Source organism: Labeo rohita, chromosome 19 (assembly GCF_022985175.1).
Source record: "Labeo rohita strain BAU-BD-2019 chromosome 19, IGBB_LRoh.1.0, whole genome shotgun sequence".
Taxonomy (NCBI): Eukaryota; Metazoa; Chordata; class Actinopteri; order Cypriniformes; family Cyprinidae; genus Labeo; species Labeo rohita.
In genome coordinates this window covers 31,721,964-31,743,758 of record NC_066887.1, presented here as the reverse complement: position 1 = coordinate 31,743,758, position 21,795 = coordinate 31,721,964, and the positions used below count along the sequence as shown (strand labels likewise).

The 21,795-nt window shown below is 30.7% G+C and overlaps 1 protein-coding gene across 2 annotated transcripts; it reads right to left on the bottom strand.

The window, feature by feature from the left end:
* Positions 1 to 228: 228 nt before the first annotated feature.
* Positions 229 to 21,747, bottom strand: ehmt2 (euchromatic histone-lysine N-methyltransferase 2). Of its 2 annotated transcripts, none has more exons than XM_051137309.1 (28): positions 21,641 to 21,747; positions 21,063 to 21,102; positions 19,959 to 20,054; positions 18,978 to 19,186; positions 18,814 to 18,889; positions 18,602 to 18,690; positions 17,376 to 17,546; positions 17,233 to 17,283; positions 15,635 to 15,767; positions 15,429 to 15,554; positions 14,912 to 15,045; positions 13,984 to 14,127; positions 11,547 to 11,854; positions 11,046 to 11,285; positions 10,207 to 10,289; positions 10,012 to 10,118; positions 8,688 to 8,810; positions 8,220 to 8,321; positions 6,704 to 6,808; positions 6,467 to 6,621; positions 6,222 to 6,389; positions 4,286 to 4,430; positions 4,014 to 4,091; positions 3,819 to 3,934; positions 3,616 to 3,702; positions 3,458 to 3,536; positions 903 to 1,078; positions 229 to 730 (listed from the first exon to the last, which is right to left on the bottom strand). In XM_051137309.1, the coding sequence occupies exons 1-28, from the start codon at positions 21,665 to 21,667 to the stop codon at positions 550 to 552; spliced, it is 3,549 nt and encodes a 1,182-aa protein (XP_050993266.1). In that variant the 5' UTR covers positions 21,668 to 21,747; the 3' UTR covers positions 229 to 549. The 2 variants fall into 2 exon arrangements, with proteins under 2 accessions (XP_050993266.1, XP_050993267.1); XM_051137310.1 differs by lacking the exon at positions 21,641 to 21,747 and adding an exon at positions 21,469 to 21,601.
* Between the last annotated feature and the right edge of the window lie 48 nt (positions 21,748 to 21,795).

Below are 21,795 nucleotides of genomic sequence, written 5' to 3'. Positions count from 1 at the left end.
TCAACATGTGAGGAAGAACACAATATGAAAACTGTAAAATATCTTGCCACACTTTCCACAAAAACACCAGATACAACTCTATTTTATGATATTCTTTATTCTTTGAAGTAGCCTATAAAGTAAATTGTGTGCTGAATGAATATGGTGTAATTAAACTATTGCATTTAATTGCAATGGTAAATTGTGATTTGTGAGAACAAAACGAAAGAGGAAAAATAGTGATTTCTGTATGAAACTGTATTTATTAAAACAATTACACATACAAAAAACTTCATGATTTGTAACAAAAAAGGACTGTTTGTGATCTGGTGACATCTGATCCGAGCAGGATTAACAGCAGTGAATTTGAATGTCATTTCCTGGTGGTATTTTGAAAGGGCATTTGCGTGTGCTGAACTTCAGGCCGCCGTTATTTTATAATTTCCTTTGTCCTGTCAGATGGAAGAAATAAATCATCTGAAGCTTCAAACACGGCCTTCACTGTGATAATCGTATGTAAGCACACATTTGAGAGCTGTACAGGTGTGCATAAAAACAAGCGTCCCGTTATCACGAGTGTCCCAACACAGGGAGTCCGGCTTCACCGGCCGTTTCGGGACAGACTTCCAGACGGGCCAGTCGGCTCTGCTCCAGCGCGATGGCCTCTGCTGAATGTTTGCATTTCTCTGAGCCGCACTGACAGGTGAAGTACTTGCTCTTGATGTCCCAGAAACGATCGCCGTAATCAAACCTGTCAGAGATCAAAAATCAGTGAACATAAATCAAACAGGAAGAAAATACATTAACAGGAACAGGATGCAAATACAGCCATAAATTCCTAGGTCATGCGCCATAAAATCATAAAGCAATTAAATCCACTGTTTGCCCGTGAGATTACAAACAAACATGGCGTCATCACTCACCCGAGCTCTTGTCCGGTGAAAATGTCTCTGGAGCTGAAGAAGGCGATGCGAGGGAAGCGCAGGTCCTGGTGCAGCATGAACACGCGTACTGGGATGATGTTGGGGTCGCACAGGTGGTTTATAAAGCGGCTGATGTTGCCGTAGTATCGGGCGTCAATACAGTACACTTCACCATCCTGTGAAAGACAGTTCACTAAAATTATTAAAAATGTTTTTATTAACTGAAAAACTTGGTTGAAACACTAAAATTACTCAATAGAAATAAAAACTAAATCTGACTTAAACCTAATAGTTTAAACCTAAATAGTAATTTAAAAAATAAAAATTACTAAAAGTGTAACTAAAATGAAAATTAAAATGAAACAGAAAATAATAAAAATAAAAGCTAATTCGACATATCAAAAACTATAGTATATAATAGTACACAAAAAAATACATCTAATACAAAGATTAAAAATAAAAGTAATAAACAATTCAATGTATACAAAAAATTAACTAAAATGAAAATGAAAATTAAATAATAAAAACAGAATAATAAAAATAATTATAAAAATACAAGTTAAAAATAAAAGTAAAACAATTATATATTAATATAAACTCTAAAAATATATAATGTATATAATAATAATAATAATAATAATAAAAATTAGATGCCTTGGAAATTGAAACGGAAATAATAAAAAATAAAAGCTAATTCAATATATCAATAAAAACTATAGTATATAATAACAACAACAACAATAATAATAATAAAAATAATTAGTTTAAAACAAGTTAAAAACAATTCAATATATTAATATAAATTATAAAAATGTAACAATTTAACTAAAATGAAAATTAAAATGAAACAGAAATAACATAAATAAAAGCTAATTCAATATAGCAATAAAAACTATAGTATATAATATACAACAACAACAATAATAATAATAATAATACAACGATTAAAAATAAAATTTAAAAAAATCTCTATATTAAAGTATAAAATATATAATGTACATAATAATAATAATAATAATAATACAAAACAATAATTAGATATACACTACCATTCAAAAGTTTGGGGTCAGTACATTTTTATTGTTTCTTTTTCTTTTTTTCTTTTTTTTTTTTAAAGAAATTAATACTTTTATTCACCAAGGATGTATTAAGTTAATAATTACAAGTTTATTAAAAGTTAATAATAAATAATTTACATTGTTATAAAATATTTATATTTTGAATAAACACTGTACTTTTTAAACTTGTTATTCATGAAAGAATCCTGAAAAAAATAAATAACTAAAAAAAAAAAAAAAAAAAAAAAAAAAAAATCACAGGTTCCAAGAAATATTTGGCAGCACAACTGTTGATATTATCCAGCATTGATCATTCTAATAATAAATCCGCATATTAGAATGATTTCTGAAGGATCATGTGACACTTAAGACTGGAGTAACAGCTGATAAAAATTCAGCTTTTCATCACAGGAATAAATTCTATTTTAAAGTATGTTAAAATAAAAAAACATTATTTTATATTGTAAAAACATTTTGCACAATTACTGTTTTTTTTTTTCTATATTTTTAATCAAATAAATGCAGCCTTGATGAGCATAAGAGACTACTTTAAAGACTATTACAAGTCTTACTGACCCCAAACTTTTGAACGGTAGTGTATGTTACAAACTGGAAATAAATTTCAACTATAACTGAATTAAAATAAATGTAAATAAAAATAAATAGTAATATTACTAATATAAATGACAGGCACACAGCAAAATTACTAAAAAATGTGACTAAAATTAAAATAAAAAAATGATACAAATAAAGGATAATTCAATATAATAAAAATAAAATAAATACTACTACTACTACTACTAAGAATAATAATAATAATAAACAACAAAAAATAATTTTTGCCTTGGCAACAGACTGAAATAAACTGAAGTTGAAGCACTAGAATTAATAACTGAGCATAAATAAAAACTACAATTGAGAAGAAAAAAAATCTAAACCTAAACTCAAAATAAAAATGACAAGCACATAGCTAAATGACTAAATAATAAGCTAAAATGAAAATGAAAAAAAAAACAACAAAAAAACAAAAAACAAAACAATAATAGTATGTAATGTATATAATACATATCATGTCTGATGGCCTGGTATTCCAGATCATAGATGCTGATAGTGTGGCTCTGTGAGTACAAAATATTACTTACATTGCATCAAAACACATAAATAGCCACCATGTATGCTGGTTTTGGTCAGGAATTTTTTTTTTTTTTTCCTGTTTTTCTGTCATTATAGAGCTTTTTAAATGTTAATGTTCATAATATCTTAATATCTTCATGTCTTAGAGTCACATTTATCAAATTAGATCTGCATGATATTCTAGTTATACTTTGCTTTTATCTAAACAACAAGCAGAACAAGCAGTGTGGCGCTTGGTGTCAAGAGTTTTGTTGCAAATGTGTGTCAGCAATGTTTGTCTGCAATTTGCATGATTTTGTCACTCCTTTTGTAAACAGGCCTTCAGACCGTCTACAATCTTGACTGAAATCAGTGATGCAACACCTTATTGTCCAGATCAAAGAGGTACGAATCGTCCTCCCTCACGTCAGCTTCTGCGTCAGAGATCAGCTCGCCAACATACCTGCACAAACACACGCGTTACAGCAGAAATAACAGGCTGTCCTGCTGAAAAACACACTAGTCTGAATGGTTTTGCTTACTCGCAGATGAAACTTCCTTGAGGAATGTCCTGAAGTGCTCTGACGCCCCATCCCATCTTCTCTGTCCGGTAGAGCTGCAGACGCACCCTGAAGCACACAATCGACCTCAGCTCATGCAAAAGTTGTTTTTTACATGCAAGGTTAATTTGACAAGCAAATCATCTCAAAACAGCAAATTTATTAAGAAAATAATCCTGGCTTACTTGATTCCAGCCTGAACCACTCGGTTCTTGCAGGTTTTGTGGCAGGAACAGGCCATGTTGCACTCAAAGATCAAAGGAGGCTCGATTTTGTTAAACTCTTGAAGGAGGCGATGATCCTACAAGAGCACACATACTGTTATAATGTCTTCATTTTTTAATTTTAGAGTTTATCATGCAGATTAAGCAGTGTTTTACCTTGTCGTACCAGCAGCGGATGCTGAGCTGCCCGCAGAGACAGTTACTGGAGGAGCAGTCGTCTGTACAGCTGCAGTGCTGAAACAAACACACCAAACACAGCGTGTGTTTAGTCCTGTTCACACCAAGGATGAAAACTATAATGATAACGATAAAGATATAGTACTAAAAATCATTCTCAATATTAAAGAACAGCAGAGTCCACACCACAGCTAGAGACTTTCAGAATGATTTTTTGTGTATATACTGTAGAGTTGTGTATGGAGTGGCACCTGCAGGTGTGTAATGTTGCGGTCGATGTTCATGGTGGAGGTTTCACAGTTCTCTGCGATGTATTTGTAGTCGGACGGACAGCCTTCATCATCCACACCGTTAACACATGGGATGGGAACGTTCTCATAACCCTGGGCCACGTCACTACACAACACACACACACCAGCATTATTAACTAAAAATAAAAATGTTAAAAGTAGTCTGTGATAAGTGAAATACAGCTGAAATATAATAATATTAAGAATATTATATGAAAAACTTGAGCTTGAGCTTAAAAAAATGAAAAATATTGCTTTAGCAACTAACTGAAATAAATATATAAAACAACAGACAAACAAACAACAAATAAAACAATTTAAACTTAAAATAACTTACTAAAAAGAAATAAAAATAAAATAAAAATAGAAATATGTATATAATGTATATAAAACAATTTCTAAAAAGCAAAATAAAATTACTAAAAAATAAAAATAAATAGAAATATTTAAAAGATTTAAAAAAGCAACTAAAAATGACATAAATAAATAATAAAAAGAAAAAGCACAAAAATTGATTTAAAAAAAGCTAAAATAAAAATAGACATAAATAGAAATAAAATGACAAAAGCACATAAAAAACAAGTTAAAATTATAAATATTGCCTTGGCACTATATATATATAAACAATTTCTAAAATGTAAAATATTACTAAAATTACTAAAAGTACAAAAATAGTATATTAACTAACTCAAATAAATTTAAGATGAAGTACTAAAACTACTAGAACTAAACATGAAAAAAGCTAAATAGAAATAAATATAAAACACAATTTCTAAAGTGTAAAATGAAATTACTAAAATTACTAAAAGTAAAATAAAAATAACTAGAAATATTTAAAAGAATAATAAAAAAAAATATATCTTAAACAACAAAATTACTAAAAGTTAAATTAAAATTAGAAATGTTGCTTTGGCATCTAACTGAAATAATTTTCTTTCAGTTAGATGCTAACATCAAAACATACATTTCTAAAACTTAAAGTAAACTTATTAAAAAGTAAATAAAAATACAAATAAATAGAAATATTAAAAATAATAATATAAGAAATGACAAAAGCAAAATGACTAAAACAAGCTAAAATTATAAATATTGCCTTGGCACTATATATATAAACAATTTCTAAAATGTAAAATAAAAGTACTAGAAGTACAATAAAAATAAATAGAAATATTTAAACAATTAAAAATATAATTATATATAAAAAACAGACAAACAAACAAACAAACAAACAAACAAACAAAAATGTTTAATTTAAAATAAAACCACTAAAAGCAAACAAAAATAAAGATAAATATATATATATATTTATATATATATAAATAACACAATTTCTAAAATGTCAAATAAATTGATTAAAAATAACAAGTAAAATAAAACAGAAATATTAAAAAGAATAAAAAATTACTTAAAGACAAAAAATTTACTAAAACAAAGTTAGAAATGTTGGTTTAGCAACTAACTGAAATAAATAAGTTTGTGTTGAAGTACTACAATTACTGAAAACTAAACTTAAACTTAAATAAAAATATATTAAAGCTAAATATACATTTTAAGAAAAATAAAAATAGCAATAAAAATGAAAAATGCACACAAAAAACAAACATTTCACTTTATGTTAAACTAAAAGAAAAAAATGTTGCCTTGGCAACTAACTGAATAAGTTTAAGTACTACAATTAAAAAACTAAAATAAAAATAAATATTTTATAATATAAAATGTATAATATAACAATAAATTATAACTATTTATTAATTTTTTTTTAAATCATATAACAAAACTCAGACTAAAATTAAAATGAAAACATACAAATGTTAAAAATATTAAGAAATACTAATAGTATATAAATAACACATTATTTTATTTATTTAATTCTCAATATTAAAGCCCACACACTCACCTGCATATGATCCTCTCGGTCCGTACAATGCGGTTGGCGATTCCCCTGCGCAACTTCCTGTTAATCTGCAGCGCCACCCAGACTGGCGTGTCACAGCGGGCGAGAGAGAGCGGTGTGTCGCCCTCCTTGTTCATAATGTCGATGTCAGCGCCACGAGAAAGAAACAGACTGGAGTAAAGACAAACAGAAGCCAGTCAGATGAGTCCACAACACCAAAAACAGCTCTCAGGCGGCGCTTGACCCACGTGACGCAGTCGATGAAGCCCTCGCGAGCGGAGATGTGCAGCGGCGTGTCTCCGTGCAGGTTGACGGACGACAGAGGACAGCCAGCGTTCAGGACCAGCTCTGCTATCTCAGCGCTGCCCGCGAACGACGCCCAGTGCAGACAAACGTTCATCTCCTGCACAGACAGATATCAGACAGACAGACCGTTAGAGCGCCGACACATTTCCTGCAAGACTCGCATGATTCACAAAACTCACTTTGTCTCTGAGCGTGACGTCGGCTCCTCTGTTGAGCAGAGCTCTGATCACGTCTATGTGTCGGTGCTCTGCCGCCCAGATGATGGGCGTCCAACCGCCGCTATCCTGAAACAGAAATGAGGTGAAAATTAGGGAAAGCTATGGAACTCCGTTTTCACCACTGAATAAAAACTAAAAAAGGTATTTGGGACTTCTCTCACAATTCTGCCTTTTTTCCTCGCAATTGTAAGTTTTCATCTTGCAATTCTGCCTTTTTTTCTCTCAGAATTGCATGATATAAATTCACAGTTGCGTTATAAAGTCAGAATTGCAAGACATAAACTCAATCAATATTGAGAACAGTCTTTTTTTCCTCAAGATTTGACTTTATAACTCACAATTGTGAGTTTATATCTCACAATTCTGAAAAAAAGGCAGAAATTTGTGGAAAAAGTCAGAATTGTGAGATATAAACTTTCATTTTCGAGTGTAAGAGAATTGTAAGTTTTTAATCGCAATTCTGGCTTTATTTCTTGCAACTGTGAGTTTATATCACAATTCTGTTAAAATTGTGAGTATCATGCAATTCTGAGAAAATGTCAGAAATGTGAGATGAAAAGTTGCAATAATTTATATATATATATAAAAAATATACACAGGACACACACACATATATAGTATATAAACATACAATTATTTTGGATGCAATTAATTTAAATTAATCAGTTGACAGCCTTACTGAAAATAAAAAAGGTTATTATGAATGTTTATCTCACAATACCGACTCTGATAGAGTTGCGAGATGATAACTTACAATTGCAAGTTTACAACTAAATTCAGAGACGAAAATTGACATTTATTACAAAAAAGTTTGCAATTCTGTTTACATCTTTTGACACTTATTTTTCACATTTTTCCTTTGCGATTAATCATCTGACATCCCGAATTAAAATAAAAAATGTTATTTTGAATTTTTATCTCACAATACTAATTTTTTTCCTTTTTTAAAATTTATATCTTACATTTCAGATTTTTTTCTCAACTCTGATAAAAACTGTGAGATGATAACTCACAATTGCAAGTTCACAAAATTACATAAAATTCTGAAAAAAGTGAGATAAACACTATTGCGAATAAAAATCAGTATATAAAATATACAAAATCAGTATAAAAGTCAGTTCAACTGCGAGAAAAAAATCTGGATTTTTGGGGATTGGGATTTAATTGTAAATTTATAACTCACAATTTTAAAATATAAATGTATAATTGTGGGGATTTTTCTGAATTTTTTCCTCCCAATTTTGACTTTTTCTTGCAAGACACGAATGAGACATGAACTCAAAATTGCAAGATATTAACTCTTAACTTAAAACTTAAAGGTTTTGGGAATTTATAGCTCATAATTCTGAGTTTATATGTCTAAGTCTGAATTGTTTAAGTGTCCTTTTTAAACTTTTTATTCGATTGTAGAAACAAGCTTCCATAGAAAACACCAAAAGTCTCAGTCTGAGATGGTCTAATGAGCTCAGAAACACACCTGTGCGTTTATATCCACCTGTCCGGTGCTCAGTAACAGCATCACCACCTCCAGGTTTCCCAGTTTAGCAGCGTGATGAAGACCTGTGGATCCGTCCTCTTCCTAAACAACAAACACACATGATTCAGCACAAATGCACACCTTGCACACCTACAATGCAAGCTGCTTTGGATAAAAGCATCTTCTAAAATGCATTAATGTAAATGTAACTTCACACAAAACTAGATGATTTATTGTTTACCCCATTTTATTTTTTGTTTTTTTAAAACAACTAACAGGTGGTTTGGATTATTTTCAAGTTAGGAACTGCTGGTATATGAGGAATAATTGATCCCAGACTGATGAATTTTTAAAAATTGACCCAAACTCAGAGTGTAACAGCAATTACGCTTAACTTGCATTATTGTTTATCAGTTGGTTGATCAGAGTGTGTGTGTGTGTGTGTGTGTGTGTGTGTGTGATTCTCACTGCATGATAGACGCAGGCTCCGCTCTGGATCAGGTATTTCACCACCTCCACGTGATTGTTCACTATGGCCTCTAACAGAGGGGTCCTCAGGGTCTTATCTTGGGCGTCCACCTTTGCACCTGCCTAATATCAACAACAGCACAAAAGCAGGAATTTTAATGGAAACTTTCCTCAAATACAAACTGAAACAAGCCAATCACTCAACAAAACAATAACAATTCTCTGCAGCAGGGATTCCTAATCTTTTTTTTGTCAGTTGTTGACCTAAAATATTGTCTTGAAGTCCCCCTGAAATTTTAAATTAATATTTTAATAATTTAATAACACATTTGCATCTTCACTGCTCTCTAATGTCAGCTATTGGCAACATGACATGCAGGTAAAATAATTACAATTTTATTATTAGCTTTTCTTTATTTTTTGGCAAAAATTTAGTTAGCATTTAGCATTTATTTATTTTAATTTAGCAGTTTTATATTTAATTTATTGTATTATAAGTTATTTATTATACATTATATTTAATGTATTTTAATTTGGCATCTTTATGGTTTCATTATAATAAAGTGTTTTATTTTGAAAATGCAAAAAAAAAAAAAAAAATGCAAAAAAAAAAAAAAAAAAAAAAAAAAAAATCCAAAATAAAATACATATTTTAAGAATTTAGCATTTTTATGACTTTCTTCATCTTATTTTATAATTTTAATTTAATTAATTATTACTATGCATTTAACTTTTATTGTTTTTATTTTTAAATATTTTAGCATTTTTATGATTTAAATATTACTAAACTATTTATTTATTTATTTATTTATTTTTAATTATGTATTTTCATTTTGGATTTTTCATGATTTTCCATTTTTATAAATATTATTTTATTTATTAAATGATTTATTGTTTTACTGTATTATTTATTGTATTATTTTAATTTATTTTAATAATTTAAAATAAAAATAAATCACTATATAAAAGAAAAGTCAATAAATACAAATCACTTAATAAAACTTAATAATCAATTAAATCAAAATTAAAATACGTAATTTTAAAATAAAAATTGTACTAGAAATGTATTTTATTTAGCATTTTTATGATAAGTATGGTTAATATAGGTTTTATTTCAATTGGTCTTATTTTACAATTTTGCATTTATTTATTTTATTTATTTATTAGGTTTTCGTCATTTAACAGACGCCTTAGAGTTTCATCACAAACCCTATTTTGGGAAACCCTGCTCTACAGAATCATCATCATATGATCCATATAATCACCATAAACAGTCAATTCCAGTTTAAGAAACTCATGAAAGTTTTGTGAATTAAAAACTTACCTGTATGAGCAGGTAACAGACCTCCAGCAGACCCCTCTGAGCAGCTGCATGAAGAGCGCAGCGTCTGTTCTGAGAGTCTGACTGATAAGACGGGTCGATGCCCTCCACTGACAAACACACAGAGACAATATCAGCTCTGATGATGAAAGCTTCAACAGATGTGTGATATATATACACGAGTACACAGGTACATACTGAGCATGAGCAGAACTCGCTGAGCTTCCCCCTGTTTGGCTGCAGGATAAAGTTGACGCGGATGAAAGCGCAGCTTCTTCCTCCTGAACAATCAGAAAGAGCCAAGACAATGACATCATTTTTTTTAGCCTGAGTATGTTGAGAATAACACACTAACTTTACTGTTTTTGCCTTAATTCTGGGATTTTTTTTTTTCATGCATAACAGTGTTATTTTAGCATAATTTAAATACTATTATAGTTTTTGATAATTTAATATTTTAACTTAGACTTTTTATTATTATTTAGCATTTTTATATTTTTATTATTTCTAAACAACTGATTTTTTTAAATTTTGTGTTTCCATTTTGCATTTTCAGAATTCAATTAAATTCAAAATTAAATTCAAAATTTCAATCAAATCAAAATTAAAATACATAATAAAAAAAATCTACTAAAATTGTATTTTAATTTTGCATTTGTATGATTAAATTATTTCTTACTAAGTATTTACTAAGTAGTTTTTTATTTTAAAATTGTTTTTTAATTTTACAATTTTAGTAAGGGTTTTATTTCAGCTGTTCTTATTTTACTTTTTTATGATTTAATTATTAGCTTTTTGTCAATTAACAAACTCCTTACAGTTTCATCACAAACCCCACTTTGGGAAACTCTGCTCTAGAGAACCATTACCATTTGATCAATATAATCACCATAAACAGTGAATTCTAGTGTAAGAAACTCATTTCTACTGTATGACATACCGTAACCCATAACGCAATGCATCATGTGACAACTGAACCAGAAATGACAGCATCTTTGATTCTGAACATCTTATTCTTTGTTTAAACTGACACTAACCTCTCGGTGTCCTGTGTGAGAATGGCTCTCTGTAGCGCCGCCCTCCTGTCTCCAGGTGGAAGTGCGCTGGGACAGACGGGCTTCCCATTGGGCAAGACGAGCGACGGTCCCACGCTGTCCACCCCGCCGTCACCCAGGGCGACCACATCCTCTACCCCGCCCCCTCCTGGAGTGGCATTGGCTGGCTGATTTTGCAGCTCCGCCCCCTTCCTTACATCCCCACGGCAACGCATCCTTGCACTGTAGAGAAATGTCAAAGAGAATTTTCAATCAAATGTTTGTTCATTAGCACATTTTTTTTTGTTTCAAACTTTAAACATTAGCGAACAAAATCCTATTTTTTAATAAAAAAGGCTAAATATCAATAAAATGAATTAAAAATGTCAATTTATTTAAAAATTGTTTAATAATGTGGGATTTTTTTTTTTCGCTGGAGGAAATTTTTTGATGTGATAATATACATACAACATATTTTACTATTAAGCAACGCATATAACTCACTTGAGCGGCTCGCCCATCTTCTTATCACTGTTTAGTGCCCGTGATGTGGCCGCCAGAGCGGAAGGAAGTAGCGAGGGTGTGGTCGTGGTGGACGACGCACTTGCAGTGACCACGTTAGAGCCTGAAGAGGGCGCTGCAGGAGGGATGGTGACCTCACGCGCCTCTGACGCATCCTCACCGCAGTGAGGGCAGAACAGCAGGCCGATGCCCATTCCTCCTCGACTCCGCCCACCACCCAGCACTGACACACAGCCCCGGTGGAAGCGATGTGCAATGTGAACGTCTGGGCAACATTCAAGAAATGTTCCCTGCATGTGAAATGAAACGGAGGATCTGTGAGCTGATGAAAAGCTAATAATTAAAGAAATGGTAAAATAAACTAGATAAAAAAAAGTTTGTCAAGACAAACTTTAAGTTGGCTTGAGAAAGCCGGACCAGAAAGTTTGAAAAGTTTTTTAAGTTTGGATAGGTCTCAGTCTGAAAAAGTTTGATGTTTAACCCTCTACGGTACGCAATATGATATCAATGAGGAAAAAATTGTTTGTGATGTTTTTCCTGCTTAAAATTGGACACTATAACAATATCAATAAACATTTTTATAATTTTTTTATTTATTTATATTTTAAAAGTTTGTTGCCTCAAGGCAACATTGTACCACAACGGACAAAATGAAACATTTGATATTTTTATGCAGAAAAAATTAATCAATTTATTTAAAACACCAATTTCTTTAATCAAACATTTGAACAAATAGATTTATCCCACTTGTGATGTTTTGCACATCTCATATTTAACAAAAAATAAGATTTCATACCTACATGTTGCTTTCTGGCAACACTGTACCATTGTGGATCACAAGTATAACCAAACTATCATATCTGTTCTCATACCAAAACATTATAATTAGTGTTGTTTTAAAGTAAAAAAAAAAAATTAATTCTCATAACCTTATGTTAATATATAACTTTTCCTTACAAGCATGCACATACACACAAAAGCACATGCATGTAAAATCTCCTTCCTCACTAATGACTCCTCACTGCTTGTGAAAGCTGAGGAAGCACTTCCTCTCAACAGAATATGTGCAAATATTGTTTATGAATTACAATTCTTATAAATGCATTACAATATCATGCAAAAATACAAATACATTTAGATAATTCTAACTTTTTTCTTACAAATATCATATACACGTATGCTATGCTATATGCCTGGTATGGCCATATGTGATTCCATTATGGTACAATGTTGCCTTGAGGCAACATGCAGTTTTTTGTAATTTCCTATTATATATTTGATATATATATATATATATATTATGAAAAGTTTTTGAAAATACTTCTTTTCTAACCAGTGAAGGTGATTCAGATTTTTTGTTGGCAATTAAATGAATGAAAATTGATGAAAAGTGCACCTTTCTCTGGACAAAATATGGAGTCTTCCTCTGAAAGAGGAAGCAAAATGGACCCCTATGGGTCATGTGACCACTTTTTTGCAATTTCATTTGTTAGTATTTGACTTCTTCTTTACTAAGATAGCATAGATTCATTAAATGGGTGGCTCATTTTATTTAAAAAACCAAAAATAGGCTGTGTTGCCTGGAGGCAACACGGTACCATAGAGGGTTAAAGTAAAGTAGTTTTAAAAGGTTCAAGCTTGAATGCAGTCTATCAGAGAGATATAGATAGATAAATAGATAGATAATTAACATCTTAGTATGATTCCAACATTAGCAACATTAACATTAACAAGTTATAAACTATCTCACTGATACTAAAATAACAGTGTCTCATGCATTTAATTTTATTTTAGTATTATCGAGATACTTTAACTACTAGCTTGAATTTGTTTTTATTTTTAAATGTTCCATGTCTTTGGAATTTTTAAAGCTTTAGTAATTTTGTTATGCACTTGTCATTTTTTTTAGTTTTTTAATGTCTACATAATTCATTTTTTTTTATTCATTATAGAACATCAAATTAAACTGAATTAAAATGAGAAATGTTGTCTTGGCAAATAAATGTAAATAAAATATGTTTATGATCAAGTTACAGTTTTTATTTTCAATTTTGTTTCATTTTGTTTTAACTATAATAATCCTGTTTAATGAAACACTGCAAACTGTGTGTGTACTAGGCTGCATCAAAATACTTATTTTGCATTAATTTACTTATTTCACCTGTATGAGTCGCAAAAAGAAGACATTTTAAAGAATGGTGGTAACTAGTTTCTGGCCCCCATTGAGTGCCACAGTATTGTTTTTCCATATTATGAAGGTCAATGGCTACCAGCAGAAGAAAGAAACTCAAACAGGTTTGGAACAACTTGAGGTTGAGTAAATGACAGATCTTTTTAAACAACATGAGGGGGAGTAAATAACGCATTTTACTTTTTTATTTCTTCCTCTAACATGGTTTTTGTGGTCAGAGACACTCACAGAAAGGCAGAAGTATCCGCAACCCGGACAGCAGTGATGTTTCACCATGTGTGAGCGGTGCGTCTCACACAATACCATTAGAGACACACGGCTGGACGGACGCATAGTCTCCCCCTTCACGATCACATTGGTGCAGCCCACCAGCTAAAACACAGAGAGGACGGGAGGAACAACAAGAGAGAGATGGGTGTGATCAGTCACTCAGCACAAACATACTGTAAAAATTAATGGTTCCAAACCACAGTGAGCTGCTATTACTGTCTACACAGCAACATTTGAACCAAACCGGTTTATTTTATTGTTTTTGAATAATTGTATTCATCAGCAGAATTCCTGGTGGAAAACAACAACAAAAAAACCCTCCACCAATTAGAACTGTGATAAGTAAATTGCACTAAAAGGGCATCTACCCCAAAGAAGCACTGTTTAATGGGAATTTTAGTTATTTTATTATACATTATATACATAACATTATATATTAATTATATGTACAATAATAATGTGTGTGTGTGTATATATATATATATATATAAAATTACATTAATTATTTTTTTGTTCTTATTATTTATTATTAGAGTTTCCATATATTTTTCCATGCAAGATTATTGGACAAGGATTTTTAAAAATACCATTTTACACCAATTCTTAGACAATAAAATATTTTAGAGCTGAGCAATAAAAAATATTTTCTCTATAGAAATTTCCATGACTTTTTAATTTTACATTTAAATTAAAAACAATATTTTAAGACTTGTTTTTTTTTTTTTTTTTAATTATGTTTAATTAACACACTTTAATATAAAATATTAAACTCAAAATACAGACATTTTTATATTTTGAATATTAAACTCAAAATACTGGAATATTTGTAAATGTATATATACACATTTATATATACAAACAAGTGCGCTCAACAGTACAGACTCACCTCTCCGTTGATGCTCTCTATGGCCATGCAGGTTCTGTTGGAGCGAGCGCTAAATCCATCCACACGTGGCGCCTCCATCCTACAGCTGCACAGAGGAAGCTCCTCTAGACGCTCTGTTTCTGCATCACTCCCATCTGCACACACATCAATTGGCATTAAACACGTTTACACTGGATTATTTGGCCATAAAGTATGCAAAATATGAACCATCACAAATTATCACTGATAATAATCAGAAATATTTCTTGAGCAGCAAATCAGCATATTAGACTGATTTCTGAAGAATCATGTGACACTGAAGACTGGGGTAATGATGCTGAAAATTCAGATTTGCATCAGAGGAGTAAATTACATTTTACAATATATCCACATAGAAAACAATTATTTGAAATTGTAATAATATTTCCCAAAATTACTGTTTTTTACTGTAATTATCAAATAAATCCAGCCTTGGTGAGCAAAAGAGACTTCTTTCAAAAGCTGTAATTATTCCAAACTAGTGTAGCTCATTACACACCTGCGTGTGGAGATAGAGAGAGGCTGTCTGCTGCAGAAATGTCCAGTGAGTCCAGAGGAACCTCAGTGTAGTCAGTGCTGCCCACTGTGACTGCGGTGGCTGCGCCTGCAGCTGCAGATTCCACACCTGGCAAACAGAGACAGCTGTTTATATCTGTTCACACACACATACACACTCACACAACATCAGGTGTCTGTCTGTCTCACCTTTATCTTTCTCCAGCTCTCCAGCGGGGGGTTTGTCTCTCCCTTTACCCTTCCCTTGACGTTTCCATGGCGACTCATCTCTCTCTGCTGATGTTTTCTTATAAGTGGCTAGGGGCCGATCGGAGCCAGAGCTCTGACAAAACACGATACACTCGTTACATTCACTGTAGTTGCTCATTTTGATATTATCAGCTGATACCCTAGCATTCTGTTTCAATAAAAAAATTAATTAATTAATAATTAAAACAAACAATATCTTGCATTTAACTAATAGAATCTCTCTATAATTTTAGAATTCCAGCAATAATAATAGAATTTTCATAATAAAAAATTCTAACTTTGACACACAATATTGACATTCAGTAAAAAAATTTAATATCACAGGGAAAACTGTATTAAATATTTATATAAGCATATTAGTCATTTTATTTTATGCTGTAGTAATAAAACTTGCAAGAAGCTTTTATAAACATAAAAATAATAAAGACTATATTTTTGGTAAGTTTTGTTTAAATATTGTGTTTAATGTCTCGTTTATTATTTAGTGTTCCCATATATTTTTAAAATTAATTGTAGTGACCTTCCCAAAAATCCTTAACTTTAAGTCATTCAACATCATTGGATATGGATTTTACACCAATTACACTTTTAAAGAGCAGTTTCTAGACAATAAAATATTTTAGAGATCACCCAGAAAAAATATTTTCACTAGATAAATATCTGAGATTCTTCAAGTTAATAAAAAAAAAAACAAATATATATATATATATATATATTTATTTATTTATTTAATATTTATTTTTTATATTTAATTTATTAAAAAAAACTTCTTAATGTTATATATTTATAAAAGGGTTTTTTATAGACTTGTATTAGGAATTTTTTTTTTACATTTTTTTTATGTTCTTGACGTTTCCAAGCCTGGAAGTCACATTTTAAAAACAAAATTGATTACACTTTAAAATAAGGTGTCATTTGTTAACATTAGTTAATCTGTTAACTAACTAACTAACAAACAATGAACAATACATTATTATTTATATATACATTTATTAATCTTTTTTAATGTTAGTTAATAAAAATACAGTTGTTCATTGTTTGTTCATGTTAGTTCACAGTGCATTAACTAATGTTAACAAGCACAACTTGTGATTTTAATAATGCATTAGTAAATGCTGCAATTAACATTATGATTGATAAATGCTGTAAAAGTATTGTTCATTCTTAGTTCATGTTAACTAATGTTGTTAACTAATGGTAACTAATGAACTTTACTGTAAACTGTTACCATAATACTCCCTGATATCCCCACGATCATGTCAGCCATCCTGATTTTTGCAGTGTTATTTTAGTATTACTGATATTTTCTTATGGTTTTTCATATATATTTTGATTCAGATTCAGATCCGATTTTATTTGGATTATTTCATTTCAGTTCAAATTTAAATTCAGTGAAATTTTAGTTAATGTTTATTAAAAAATGTTTTTTTGTGGTTTTTGTTAACAATAATATTAACCCTGAATTTAAGATAATGGCTTCAACCAATGAACAAACAGTATTCGTCAACTATAATTGACTACTGGTCGGAATCACTCACATGATCAGACAGATGCCCCGCCTCCAACGTCTCTACCATCCCATCATCTGACTGCAAAATAAAGGCACAAAACTCTCAGATCTGCAGCAGCCATTAGACTCACTGTTTGATCACAGTATGAACTCAGTGATGTTTATGTTCACCTTGCTGTCAGAGTAAATGAGATCGTCTCCAGAGTAACTGTTGTAGAGCAGGTGGAAATCTTCCTCATCCGGCTCCTCATCCAGATCCTCCAGCCAACCACTGTGATGCTCTTTAGATGCTGTGGCAACTGGCTCTACCTTCCCCGCCACTGGAGAAACGGTCAGTGCAGTCTGGGAAATACACACACAAAGGTATTAACATATGCTAATAATTACATATTATGAACAGTGTATCAAAGCTGTCACTGTTTATTATAAAACACAAAATCTGACTGGATGAAAAACACCCAATATAAACATGTAACCATACATCAATCATAAATAGACTAATTAATTAGACAAATGAACTACAATACTTACAAATCTATCATTATTGATTTATATTATTTATTTATTTTTTTAACAATAACAGTAACAACAATAACAATCATTTAAAGTTAATAACCGAATAATTAAAATAACTGTAATTGTATTTGTGTATTATAATAAAACCACAAATAAAAATACAAAAAATATTTATTTATTTATTTATTTATTAAACAACTGTATCTTTTATCATATTGCTATGAAAAAATAAACCAATATCAATAACAAAATAATAGTTATTATTATTACTTTATTATTATTTATTGAACATTAGCATCTTTTTTTTAAATAATTTAGTTTATTTTTATTTAACACTGATATCTTTTATCATATTGCTATGATACAAAATACTACCACCAACAACAAAATAATTAATAATAATAATTTTAATAACGTCAATAATTAATAATTATAATTGTAATTAATAATAACCATTATTATTATTATTGTAATTATTATTATTGATTTATTATTATATTAACCCCCAGTACCTTTTATCATATATTATTAATAATATTAATAACAATTAGTAGTAGCAGTAGTAGTATATAAATCATTTATTATGTGTTAATTTATCTGTTAATTGATCATATTGCTATACCAATAACAACAATTAATAACTATTATTGTTAATTATTATAAAACCAATCTTCATTTAATTTATCAATAAAATACATAAATGAATTACTAAAATCAATCACATTATTATCATATTGCTATTACCAGCATTTTAATTGATCATGAATCCATTCCAGAGCTTGTGGAACAGTGATTTAACCACAGTTAGATCTGCTTCACATAGTAAAACTGCCACACAGATTTATTTATTTATTTTAATAAATGTGTGCTGATTGTTTCACCTCTTTCTGTGGCCTCGGGACTTTCTCTGGAGTTCCTGTAGGGTTCGCTGTGGCATCAGAGTCCAAACCCACTTTACGTTTCTTCACAGCTACACACAGAAAAACAAATATAACGGCTACAACCCTGCTGCTATTCACATATATATTCACATAAATATATACTAACAAAATATACAGAATATATACATGCAAGAATAATAATTAAAACGCACCTGTTTCAGCATTTGTTTTCGCACTGCCAGTGGGTTTCTCAGGCGTAGCTGCTGCGATCGACTCGACAGACTTTACCTGATCAGAAACACAGAAGAATTGTGGTTTAATAAATTACATTGACCCAAACTCATCATGACCATGTTCACATTACAAATGAAAGAACCTGTGGGAATGGCGGTCTGTTCATGGTCTTCCGAGCGCGGTGGACTTTAACTGGAGGATTGGCTGAAGACAGAGCTGAGGAGGAAGAGAGCGATGAAGATGGAGTCGTCTTGCTGCCTGGACCACAGACGCTCATCTTAGCTCTGCCAGACACTGATGATGGCGATGACAGGGACGAGGTGGAAGGAGAAGCGCTTTTACCAGCACTTCCTGTAAGAAGAAAAGATATCATTGAATAAAAATATTTAAAATAACACTTAACACCTTATTTTTCTTATTTTGCTCTGTTACTGTTTTTTTTTTTTCTTTTGTCATGCCAGTAAAAAAACTTGACACTACTAAAATTTAGGCTGAAAGTTGAAATTTTATTTAAATGAATGTAAATTTAAGTGGAAAAACTTGTGCAATTAAAATTGATCACATAAATGCGTTTTTCCTTAATAAAGGGATACAAGGAGACATTTACCAGCAAACTTATTTCTTTTATTGGGAAAAAAAACCCTTTAAACTGTGTTTAATAATTGTTTAAATATTTTAGAGGCCTACTTTAAACTGTATGGGTCAAAGACAAGATCCCATTTTGGTGTCCACATCAAATTAAATTACATTTAAAAGTAATTTTATATACATAGAAATCATATTAAATGCAGGTAAAGTGTCTTCTTTACTGTTTCAAATAACTTTTGCGAAAATAAAACAATGTTAAGCAACACACATACATGCAAAAATAAAACAACATACTTATTATTATTATTATTATTATTATTAATTGTTAATTTTTTTTTGTTTTACTTTTTACAGACCTGCTGGGACTTTTTGTACACATGCAAAATACATTTCACACACATATATTTTAAAACAAACAAACAAAAAATAAAAAAACGCTGAATTTAAAAATGAAAAGTGAGAAAGTGAAGTAGTTTTTGACTCCAAACTTCAGAATCGCAGAATCTTCAGAAAAATGCACCTGTGCTTGACTCACCTGTGAATGTTTTAGTGGATGTGGTGGGACGTCCCTCATCCTGACGTACCGTTACGTCTTCCATCTGTTTTCCCTTTACGGGTGGAATCAGCTCCACTAACAGGACAAACACAGCACAATTAGACAAAAAACAAAATATTATAAATTAAAAGAGAAGCCAGTGTTACAAAAAACTGCTTAATTGTTTTAAACCAGGAATTAAAACAACATTTAGAGATATTTTGGTATGGACTAAAATATCTCATAACATGATGCTGCATTAAATATAAATTAAATATTCACCGATATCATGTTTTATTTGCAATAAACTGATAAGCAAGCCAAAAATTTCACATGCACAATATTTTTAATATCACCATTTAACAAACACCATAATGCATTTATTAGTTTAAACAACTGTTGACAAGAAATCAGAAATGTACACACGTTTTCCTTAAAAACAAAAAACATAAATGCTTCAATCTTGAATTTTACATGCTGAAATCAGGTATAAAAATTAGATAATGTGCAGTAAAAATGAAAGGAAATCAGGCTGATACCAATAATTTAATAAAATCTGTTACTGATGGGAACATCAATATAATAATGTCTATAAAATTGTACCCGTTTAAATAAAAAAGTACATTTACAATAGAGTGAAATAACATTGCTCAAGTAAAATCAGGCAACAAAACATTTTAATGAATTGCAGAATAAATCTGAATGCATCTAGGAAATCTACTTGAATAAGAAATAATAAAGCTAATACAGAAACAAATATTGGTCAATACTAACATAAACTGTGAATCTCTATTAATTAAACACTAACATTACATTTAGTCATTTTGCAAATGCTTTTATCCAAAGCGACTTACAAATGGGGACAATGGAAGCGATCAAAATTAACAAAAGAGCAATGATATGTACTGTAAGTGCTATGACAAGTGTCAGTCAGCTTAACACAGTACACGTAGCAAGTTTTTTTTTTTTAAAGATAGAATTGAAAAAGAATAGAGCAAGCTATTTTAGAGCTTTTTCTTTTTGTCAACTGTGTAATGAATAAAAAGAAAACAGATAGAAAAGATATAAAACAACATAACTAACATAAAAGAGTGTCATCCTCACCTTCCTGTTTGGATTGAGGAGAGCTCCCATCTGATGGGGTCTGGATCAAAACAATAAAAACAAACTGTTAAACATCACTTATAATCCAGAAACAATGACAGCACACCAAAATATGACCACAAACATATTAAAAACAAGGCATAATAACAGCTAAACTCACTTTTAAAGAGGAAACATGGGTCACATTAAATAAATATGTAATAATACTGCACATATTTATAAATATGTCCTGTTTTATTAACATTGAACGTAATCACAGATCATAAATTCCACATGCACAATATTACAACAGCATCAATCAGCAAACACCGTAAAGCATTTATTAATTTAATTAACTGCTGACAAGATCAAAGCAGTTGAGCGTTTAACCACACTGATGTCACAAAACCCGTCTACGTTAACTTACACACGTTACACTGATCAACTAAAGCATCCTGCAACCGAAACAGCAAATGAAGGCATTATTTATATCCTTTATCGGGAATACACATTCATTACACAACCTTAAACATGCAGATGCACTGTAATTAAGGCACGCACGTGTAAATGTGTGTTTTATTGTGTGTTGTGTTTCTCACCTCGAGCGCGCGCTCAGCTGCCGACATGATGCCGGATGCGCTTGAGGGGAACCGCAGCGCGCGCACCCGTCACTATTGCTACGATAAAAGTCTTCAAGGCTCATTCATTCATACGTCTTATTTATTTATATTCCGTGTTGTCTTATTTATAAGAT